Source organism: Paralichthys olivaceus, chromosome 13 (genome assembly GCF_024713975.1).
Source record: "Paralichthys olivaceus isolate ysfri-2021 chromosome 13, ASM2471397v2, whole genome shotgun sequence".
In the NCBI taxonomy this organism is placed as follows: domain Eukaryota; kingdom Metazoa; phylum Chordata; class Actinopteri; order Pleuronectiformes; family Paralichthyidae; genus Paralichthys; species Paralichthys olivaceus.
Window position 1 is genome coordinate 10,007,074 of NC_091105.1, and position 11,408 is coordinate 10,018,481.

At 45.4% G+C, this 11,408-nt stretch overlaps 1 protein-coding gene across 1 annotated transcript; it reads right to left on the reverse strand.

Annotated features, from left to right (window-relative positions):
• Positions 1 to 381: 381 nt before the first annotated feature.
• efna1b (ephrin-A1b) lies at positions 382 to 11,146 on the reverse strand. The gene is made up of 4 exons (XM_020092550.2): positions 10,871 to 11,146; positions 2,001 to 2,296; positions 1,713 to 1,901; positions 382 to 1,592 (listed from the first exon to the last, which is right to left on the reverse strand). Exons 1-4 carry the CDS (start codon positions 10,966 to 10,968, stop codon positions 1,471 to 1,473), a joined length of 705 nt encoding a protein of 234 aa, XP_019948109.1. The 5' UTR covers positions 10,969 to 11,146; the 3' UTR covers positions 382 to 1,470.
• Positions 11,147 to 11,408: the final 262 nt, after the last annotated feature.

The window sequence follows — 11,408 nt, forward strand, 5'->3', positions numbered from 1 at the left end:
ATGTAAGGGGCAGAAAAAAAGAGAGAGTACGCAAAGAGGCGAGAGTGACACCTTCGCACCCGGTTGTCAGTTTGCTTGCGGGCCTCTCTCCCCACACTATCCCGCGCTATCTCTCCTTCATCGTCCCCCTCTAGGTTCTCGTGTTTAGTTTTCAGACTGTGAAATCTAAGCCAGGGCAAGCTGTGTCACCAGGGATGAAAGATGTAGAGGGCAGTGGAGAGGGGCTGAGAAAATAGAGGCTGGGGAAGACCTGGGGGAGGAAATCTGAACGGGGCTTTCATCGGATAGGAGCCTTTCCCAAATTGTCATCAGTCAAAATCTCAATAGGCTCAGTTGGATTTCAAGATCCAAAGTTCATACAAAAATACATTTGAAAAAAAGTCAGAGATATATTTTTTATTACATCACAATTATTTTTATTTCACTAAAGATTTTTTTAACATCTTAAAACAGTTTCTTAAAGTTTTATCTATGTACAAATTTACATATAGACATTTACAAAATGACACAATAAAACAACTGTAAAAGAAAAAAGGTCGGAAGTCCCTTCAGTTTGAGGTTTGACTTGAATGTGCATGTGAATCACATCTGCAAACATTAGCCAGGGTACCATACCATGATACTGTTGAGACAGCAGAAACGAGTGAAGAACCATTGAGTACTGAAGAGGCTCAGCTCCCTGACAATCCTGCTATCGTTTAAGATTTGATCTGGTTTCTGGATCAGCGGCTCACAACCACTTAATGAAACCCTAATGAATTCTGATGCATTTTGTGTGAAATACATAAACCATTTACTTCATATTGAGTGCAATGTGTAAAATGTTGTCTGAGAACTTCTAGTTTGGACACAAGTCATCGATTTGTTTACTTGTGAAAAATGTGCGTCAGACACTTTTTGTGCTAAACTGTGAAACCTGTTTGCTTACAGGGATACAACAGGGAGCTGAGTGCTACATGACAAAAAAACAAATACTACATAATGTACTGTATAACATTTCCAATACATGATCAATATTTTCTCTACATGAAGAGGAAAGAAATGACATTATTGGCAGTTTGAGACCAGTTATACAAGCACAGCTGTACCAACGGTGTGAAGATCTGAAAACACAATAATGACAATAATGTGTTCCTCTGGTTTTCAATCCAACTTTGATCCGCGTTATTCAAGTGTGTTGATCCATTTTGTCCATAATGACTGAAGATGATCTGAAATGGTCATTAATGAGAATTCCATCCTCGTAATAAAGTAAGAAAAAAAGAAACGTCTTTGAGGTCTTCTTCTTTGGAACGATCCACGTTCCACATGCACACAAACCAACACATCAAACACACTCTCACACACACACACACACACACTGAAAGCTTTGTCCATGCTTGTATAAAAAAATCTGTATAAAAAAGAAATCTCTGAGTGTCCGTGGTCCCAATGACCTGCATTGGTGGTATAGTCTCTGTTATGCTCAGCTTAGTGTAGCATCAGGACTAATAAGACTGGGATCATGGTGAAGAGGAGCGAGAGGGAAACCAGCTGCGCGCTTGAACTGCCGACGCTCCTCTGGACGTTTGGCTCGATCACAGCAGGGTCATCTGAGGAGAGAAAAGGGAGGTGAGATTCAGTTTCAGAACTCACCCAGCTGAGCTCGTCTGAGACTCGGCCCTGCTGTGACTATTTTGCATCTGTCTGGTATTTTATATGAGAATCCTCACCTGCTGGGAGCCGGTTCGAGGGGTTGTGCACTCCTCCGGCGGCAGGAAACTTCACTTTTCCTCCATCCAAACTTTTCCCCACCTCCTCCACCTTGGATTTGTCGATGTGAGATTTCCCAGTGCCTTTGTTTCCGGCTACATCCACTCGCAGCCTCAGACAGTCTTGGCCGTGGTGATGCATTGGCTTGGCTGGAGAAGGTCAGAGAAAGGGAAATGTTTGAATACCAGAAACCACTGAAGCACAACAGGCAGATCAAATGCCAGTGGTACATGATTATTGATACTTACAGATATAATAGTAGCTCTCTCCCTGTCTGAACTCCTTGCCCAGGGTGAAGGGCGTGAAGCGCTGGAACTTCTCAGAGAATTTCTCAGGCGCGTGGGGAGCGAAGGGCCGTGAGCACTCCCAACGGAGCTGGTCAAAGGAGTGAGGTTTGCACACATCGTAGTCCTCCTTCTCCACCATGTACAGAACATAGCGCTCAGCTGCATGCGATGACACCTCACCGTGGGCGTAGTGCGGGCAGACAATGTCCAAATAGTCATTGATGCGCACTTCCACCGTGTACTCATCCCACAGGAAGCTGCAGGGAGACAGGAAGAGAGAGGTGGTTAGTGACAGATGTCCTCATTCAGCATGGAAACGTTTTTTAATTCACATAACACATGAATTACATGGGCAGATATCGTCTGTTTCTTTGCACACGTGTACAACACACGCCCGGGCTCATGGAGAATACAGGGAATAATAATGAGGGCTAATCACGAACTGACACGTGCAGCAACAGAAAACAGATTGACTCAGACAAACAAGGCATGTGTGCTTGTGCAAACTCGCCACTGAGACAGAATTAGCAGGTCGGACTTGTTCACTTTTGTTTTTGGATAAGAGAACACACCCGGGATCTTCTACAGCCACTCCCACCATCCCACTCACAAATCATCTCTCTCTCCGAACAATTTAGCCTTTAGCAGAAGATCACTTCTCACCTGCTTACAGGCAGAAAACATTGAAAATGAAAGCAGCAACCCCCCGAGCCTAAACCACATCTCTTCACTTCTTCCAAACATCCACTTTTCTGTCTGTACAACTCAGTGACTCTTTCTGCCAAGTCTTTTAAAGCTGTCTCTTCTTTCTTGTTTCTTCTAGTTGTGACTGCAAAACTGTAATTTCTCTAATTTGCCGTCTCTATCTGCATCTCTGTCTCTCAATTTCTCACAGAGACGCAGTGGGTGGAGACAGCCAGACTGTCGCTCTCTTTCTCTCTTTTCATCTTTACCCTTCATTTAGTTTTATGGCTCTTTTTCAGCCTTCCTGTCTCCTCTTCTCTCACTTCCCACCCTTGTTGCCCCCCTGTGTCCCAATGAAGCAGAGATGGTGAAAAATAATGATAAATCAGGTACAGTCCTGCTGCATGGATGCACATTTGTGGTAATGTTGCACAGTGAGAACACAGAAGCTGGATTCAGGGGTTTTTCTCAAGTAGAACTTTTACTTACTGTTAATAAATAGCTACGACTGAGCAGGGAGAGGATTTGTTTAAAGCAATGAATGAACTCTAACCCTCTAAAATTCTATTCTCACCATACAACTATGTTTCGTAGGCACGATGCAGGTGAGGCTGTCATCATGTGATGCACGGCTGGCTGACATCCTGGGAGCTCGGCCAAGAACTGGGAGGTGAACACATATTTTTTATTTTTGTGCAACGCCCATAACATCCTTAAAGGGGTAAAAAAAAAAGCCTTGGTTGAACCGAATGACTGCTTGTGTTTGGGTGCGAGAGTGTTGTGTAGACAGTGAAAGTGACAGCAAAACACCTCCTGTGTCAGCCATTGTTAATGTGTGCTGCAAGTGTATGTGTTTGTATGTGTGCGTGTGAGCCCGGCATCAAAGCATGTTGTGGCTCCTGTTGTTGTGGCCTCTGTTCGGACCCCCTGGTCAAGTCACAGACACACTGGCTCCAAATGTGGGCCTCTGACCCCTCCTTCCTGCCTGTGTGTGTGTGTGTGTCATTTAGCGCTAACCTGCTTGTCAAAACACGCTTTGTTAGCTGAGCACAACTCTACACTTGTTATCCAGGGCTAATAGGCCGATCACCATCCTCCACTCGCTGCTCTCTCTAAGAAAAGCTTCTTTGACAGTGTGTGCACACTCCTATGTAGGTGTGCATGCCTTTGCTTGTGTGTATTCATGTGTGTGCGTGTGTGTGTGTTTGCTCGGCTAAGTGTTTCATTCAAAGTAAAAAAGAAACATCTGTTGCAAACTAATTGGCTAAAAATAATCTCTACTTTCCCCTTGTTCCTCTTGCTGTGTTTTCTTTGAGCAGAACCAGTAATAACAGAGTCAGAGAAAACAAATCGCTCGAGGATCTCTAGTGGTTCCCTCTGATTTAAAGAGTAGTTTTAAATTGTATGGCATCAGACACCCCATGTCCTTGTTAGTGGCCCAGTCCGCCCTCGGCATGACAAAAAACAGGCTTGTCAGAAGCTACCAATAACAGATTCTGTTGCTAATTTCATTCATGTCTCACACGTTTAAGAACAGCCCCCCCCCTCCTCCCTTTTTATCCTTCTCTTCACCTCCTCCTTCTCCTGCCCTCCATTGGTCTGGCTAATTAAAAGCTGTTAGGGGTCTGGGGCCACTGTGTTCTGTAGAAAAGGACGGGAGGAGGAATGAATGGGGGTGTAATTATACCCCTTCCCTCCCCAAAGACAGAATGGCTGGAGGCTACAGGACCCCTTCAACCCCTGTACCTTACCCCCTGTGGAGCTTTCACTGCCCTGACTGCTGTGGATGTGTGTAATGAGTGTGCTCATATGACTGCCCACGTTTATTTATGCTTGCATGTGTGTTTTGCTTATATATTGACCAACAGTAAAGTAAGAAGGAAAAATCGAGCCCCATTTTGGACTCGGTCGGAGTTTAAGTGCAACCCCACAAACGTCTCCTCCTCCTCACACTATCTACCTTTAAATCTTCACTCATCAAAGCTCCCAAATGCTGGAGACTCCTCTGCGTCTCGCCTCTCCTCCGACTGGCAGTTCTCAGGAGAGTGAGAGTCGCGCTGATGTGATAGTTGTGTTGTATGTGAGACTGAGAGCCAGGTGTGTAAGTTTGCTACAAACCTACTTTCCACGCAGCTTCCTCCTCTTCCCCGTGTGTTGGTTTATCTCTGTGTGTATGTGCATGTTTTCATGGGAGAGGGATTCTCTGAAGACCCTTATTGAGGGCGTCTCACGCCCCGGGCTGAAGAGCACATCTGTTTATCAAGGCCTACTGGAGCCTCTTGTGTGTTGGAGTGTGTGTGTGTGAGTCTGTGTGATTTCTTACATGTGACTGAGGTGTGGGTAAACAGCCAAGGTTGAAGGTGGATGTTTCTCACTACGGAGCTACTCTAGCTTTTGCGTCAGTGGGTAACATGTGTATGTGTGTGTGTGAGGGCCCTAACAAGTACAATAGTTGTAGTCTTGGTGGACATGACAGTAGGTGGTTTGTTCAACACTTAGCTCTCCTCACTGGAACTTTGAAGTCTAACCATTGTCCTTGCACTTCTCCTTTTCTTTTTTTCCTCGCATCCCTTTTCCCTTTCCCCCCTCACTCTCCCTGACAGCCCTGTTGTTCCTCCATTTGTCCCCTGAGCTCACACTGGCTTCAGTCAAACAACTGACATAGGAACTCTGTCCTTCACTCCATCTCCTGGGAGCGTTTTCAAACTGGCAGCCAGGTCAAGGGGTCGGAGTTCAGAGTCGTAACTTCTCACACACACTACCATCTTAGTCAGCGCTGCACATATTTGTTACACACACACACACACACACACACACACACAGCGAGTCAGCACCACTGACACACTGAACAGATGCACCCCACCACCACCACCATTTGCTCTGCAGGTAATCAGTAGTAAGTGTGCACATGCTGGAATGTCACGACGGGGGGGCTGCGGTTTGGATGTTTTACTGTGTGTTCTAACAAGGCGCGCTCATCAGATTTCCAGTCACAGCTTCACACACACACTCAGTACCCTATTAATTTCCTGTGGTACGGCAGATTCACACCTACTTTCAAGCCGATGAGTTGTCAGTAGCTCTAATGCATTTAGCGGCTCACTAGTGGGATTCTTCATAAAAGCCAATCTAATTTGCAACCTGAAAAGCCTCCGTGTTCCTTATTAGCTTCCGTGATATTCAACTTCCATTCTTCCTCTATAGCTTGTTGTGGTACAATGAGAAAACCATTCTCAAGTCTGCAGGTTCAAGTGTCTAACAAGTGTGTGTGGATACATGTGTACGTGCACTCTCTCATGTTATAGTTAAGACGTTGAGAATCCCTTTGGACCTTGCAGGATGAATGCTTTAAAAACCATCAACGCTTTCGTTCCTCACTTATTCAATGCCAATCTTGTCCCCTCCCTCCATCCATCCATCACTGTCCACTCTCTCCTCCCTCCGTCTGCCTCTTCTTTATTCCTCCAAAATCAGCCCATCCCCCTTATCGCACTCCTCTATTTTGCCATGTCTCTTAACACTGACATAATATACCAGAGCTCTCCATCCAGGGCTAATTTCTCAACACAAATCCCTTTCTCTAGTTCACCCTTCTCTCACCCTGCACCCGGGGCCCCTCCTTCTCTCCAGCCCCAAAAATCTTTTCACCCCGTGCCCCGTTTCGTAGCCTCCCATTATGTCTGCGATGAATAGAGGGTTTAATATGTTGGGGGGAGTTAATCTGTGCGCCTGTGTATGTCCGTCTAACTGATAGAGGGGGGAAAAGTTCAGAAAGAATTTAAATAGAATGTTAAAAGTTTTTATTTGGAATAAATTTGATTAACAGATGTAAAAAAAAACATGTCCTGGCAGTAGAGCAGAAGTCCACCTGCTGTTAATTCTGCCCTTTAGGGGGCGATGCTGGGCTGTGGGACAGCAATGCCAAAGTATGCCTGAAATGCTATGAATGAGCACTGTACGCATATGCACGCACACTCACACACTCACACATGCATGCTTGCTTGCCCACACATACTATGATAACGTAGGCCCCTAGTGTTAGCAGAGCCGGGCCTGAGAGGTTTCTGTCCTCCGCCGGTGGAAAACTACTGGTGCGAAAAAACAGAGGAAGGTCTGTGAGAAACGAGGGGGGACTAGTGGAGAGAGGGGAGGGAAGGAGGGAGGAAGTCTGGACCACAGATAAGGAAGCGAGAGGAAGAGCAGAGAGAAAACAGGGGTACATGGATACTGTGATGAGGGAGGAGGATGTCTACAGAGCTGAAACACAGATATAAAGTGTAGACTGTGGTTTATAAACTGCAGTAAAAGTTCCCCAAGTGCTGCGCGAAGGTGCATCCTCATATGTATGTTAGGTAAGAGGACAGTTACATCAGCAGGGAATAAACACAAAATCTGTTCATATATTGAAGGACAGGATTCAAGGAAGATGAACAGAGATATCCTGCAGTGCTCGTAATTGATTGTTCTGATAGGATCGGTAGGATTGATCCCATCTGAGGGATTACGGTGGAAATGGAACACTGTGACAATCACAGGTTGACATATATCATAATCACTCACACAGTAACCCACCTATACCCAGTTACACACACACACACACACACACACACACACACACACACACACACACACACACACACACACACACACACACACACACACACACACACACACACACACACACACACACACACACACACACACACACACACACACACACACACACACACCAGAGAACATAATGTGATGGAACTGACAGTTACATCATAGGATCACAGACGCATAAATATATGTACAATTAAGCCAGTAGGATTATGGTTTTCTGTCTATGGGTCAAATTGTCAGATTAGGGACCTTCTATAATCTATATTAGTATGTATGTATGTGTGTGTGTGTGTGTGTTTGTGTGTTTGTGTGTGTGAGATTACAACCAGATGGAATGAGGTAAAGGGAATACGTACAAAAAACATGAGTGGAAAATGAGACAAAGAGAGGAAACAACATTTATAAAATGTATGAATTGAAGAAGGGGGTGGCATCAAACTTAATCTCACCCTAAACTCATCCTTTAGGCCACGCATACGTGTCCAGGCAGGCCCCCCCGCCTTAATAAGAGCAAGAGGCAGACAGAGCCAGACACAGACTGAGATAAACATAATATTACGTTACACCAAACTCCTGATAAAGATATTTGTACAGATACTGGGAGCATGAAGAGGTTATCTGGGATGGGTGACAGCAGATAAATAACACAGAGATAACAAAGAGAAAAGAGTCAGTGGAGTAGAGTGTTAACATCAATATCTGTGCAGAAAAGAATAGATGTTGAATGTGCTTGAATCAGTTGGTAAAGAGGTGGAGGGGCTCTGGGTCAGCGGTCGGGACTGGGAGGAGAGCCAGAGGGAAAGGAGTGAAGATGGAGAGAGGAGGAGGAGACAGGTTCGGAGATACAAATACACACACACAGCTGACAGAGTTGAGTATAGTAACAGTGGGGTGGAATGCTGGCTGTAACTAATATTAACATCCAAGTCCTCCCTCTCGCCCCCCAGTGTAGGGAAGTGTGAGTCACACATTTATCGCGTCTCGGTTTGACTACCTACGGTAACAGCCACTCCCTGTTGGACTCTGACATCGAGGCACGAGCACACAATCACGTACTCTAAGTCCACAACAAAAATAAAAAGCCTTTCCACTTAAAAGCTGATAAAGGGCAGCACAAGTTTAAACTCTCTCTCTCGTAAACACACACACACACACACACTCATTGAGAGGACACAGGCAGAGACATGTAGTTAAAATGACAAGACCAGACCAGACTGAGAAAAACACCTCTCCACCTGTCATGTTGAAAAACACACACACACACACAGACACACTTGTGATGTGAAATGTGCCAGAATTATTAGGTTATTAATCACCCACATACATGCACACACAACACACACTCTTACTCTGATTTAAAACATAGAATAAATACCTGTCCAGTTACTGAACACCCACATATACAACACACACACACACACACATACACACACATACACACACACACACACACACACTCACTCCCTATGTGAACGAACAGACTGCTGCCATCTGCTCACTGTCCTGCACCTTAAGACTAATCACTGCTCGCCACAATCACACCACAAATCAATTAAAATCAATTATCCACAGTCATCTGCCACCAAAGGCCTCTGATAGATCCGTGTAATCCTCCGAGCAGGTGACTGATTGATCACCGGGGATGGTTTCGGGGGCAGGTGGAGAGAGAGATGATGGAGAATGGACAAGTGAAGAGGGAGAGGGAGAGGGGGGGTTGGGAGGAAGGGATTATAAGAGTAACAGCGATTAAACTGTAAAGTGTGGAAAAACATTAAATAGTCTACCAGGGGGCCACCGCCTTCACCCCCCCCCCCCCCCCCCCCCCCCCCTTAGAAATTTCAGTTTTTCCTCATATCCCTCAGAGTGTGTCAGGGTGTTTAAATGACAGAGAATTAAAAAGCAATAGAAGATATGAGTTGCTGTATCAGAGATGGAAGTGAAAAAGCCTCTACAGAAAACATTAATTCACATGTTTGTTATGTGTGAATGTTTCATGGTGAAGGGATTAGTCTTATATAGCTATATTAATATGATTTTACTTCTCGTTAAACACTTCTATTCAACAGCAGAAACTGTCCAGGGACTGGATTACAGTCAGCAGACTTTAAGACCTGACTTTGTATCAGACCACCCCAGTTCTCCCTCCCTCTCTCTCTCTCCACCTCTCTGCTTTCTTTTTGTGCTTATCCGTCTTTTCTATAGAGCTCAAACCTAAAGCTCCTGTTCCCTCTTTTTTCACCCAGGCTTGACCAGAAACACTCTGGTTTCACTGTTTCCTTCTGTGAAGCCTCCTCTCCCTTCCGTCTCACCTGGACTATAGAGTTCCCCCTCCCTCTGTCTGTAGTGACTCAGGTGTAAAACTCAGGTGAACCCAACCCAGGTCGCTGAGTCACACATGGACTAACCTATGACATAAGCACTGCTCATTATGAACAGAACTTTCCATGAGACCCCTTATCCAATTATCAGGACAATTGTTTGCCTTGTTACAGGGGGTCTTTTTAAGCCCTCTATTGTCATTGTTAAAGGGCAATTAGAGAGCCAGTAATGTAATCAAGACAAGACTAAAGGGCCATAATGGCTTTTGCTCCTTTTTTTCAGTCTCGGTGTTGGGGTTTAATCGATCTCTTTGAGCAGCAGAAGAGCGAGGACGCGGGTCCTTGTGTTTCAGCCTCGTTATAAAATCATACTGTCCTTCAAGCGCCGGGATCACTCGCTCCACGCTAAAAGCTCAATAAATCGCGCTGCGTTATTGCGCGTCTGTCAAGCTCCATCGATCCAACTGAGTGGTCGGATAGCATTACATTTCTGACCTCAAAACAAAACACACAGCAATAAGCGCCTCTCTTATTTGACTCACACACACTATCAATATTCTCCCCCCTTCTAATGAAAAACCACTTCAACACACTGACTTGGATCTAGCAGCTATATGAAAGTGATAATGAAATTATTCTGCTGAGAGTCATCACCTTTAATACACTTTTTGATGACACACACACACACTCACACAGTACACACACACAGTATACACACTGTACACACACAGGTGCAGACAGCCTCACTGGCCAAGTTCATACTCGTCAGTCTATTTTCTACTACAGTATGTCTGTGTCTATGCGTTGCGGTTAAATATAGTGGTGAATCTGTCCATCTGTCTGGGCATTCGCTCCCAATCTCGTCTGCTTTTACTGCCTCCTGCTGCTCTGTGCTCCGACTCCAAACACACTCCTGTTGGTTTCAACCGTCACATGAACCTTTTAATTGTCTCATGAATTAAAACAAAAAGCTTAATTAAGCCGATTAAGACCGTGAGCAGCCTCAGGGCCACACAGGGACAATTCGCACTTTAGAAGGAGAACTTAACATGAGGAAAATTGGATCCACTCGCCTCTGGACGCACCAGGAAAAACTCAGCCACAGTGAGAGCAGTGTTTGCTTCACTCTATTCACCTACACACACACATTACGTACGCTGCCTGCTGCAGGTACACAAATACACAGGGATACATCAGTGCGTAAAAGCAAGGGTCGGCACTTACTTGGGATTTGTGCTGTTCCAATAGACGCTGTGTCTCTCCGCAGAGGCGAACCAGGCGCCGACGCACAGCACCAAACACACCACACACGCCAAATCCATCGCTTCTCTTCTCCGTAGGAACCGACAACAAGTTCAGCCGGTAAACAGGTTCTGTTGCTGAAGGTGTGGATGCGTAAATACGCGCACGGAAACCAAACGTGGATTCTACGCTTCTGCTATGGCAACAAATGCAATTCTACTCGGTGGACGTCACACAACGCTGTTCAAGTCCTGACTGATCCACTGAGGCGCTACTTGTGTACTTTGTTAGGCAGTAACCCCACCCCCCAAAGTGGAACCAACCAATAGCAGCGAGGCAATCTGCATACCCCGCCCGCCACAGGAGACGCGCGCTCCAGCTGCTCGCGCTTTACAACAGTAATACAGAGAAACACAAAAACAAGCTCACCACTACACATGCTGATCAATGTATGAGCGTCAGAAACAAATACGGGTCTAAGCGTAATATTGGGGCGATAAGATAAAAAGCTGTAAAGAAC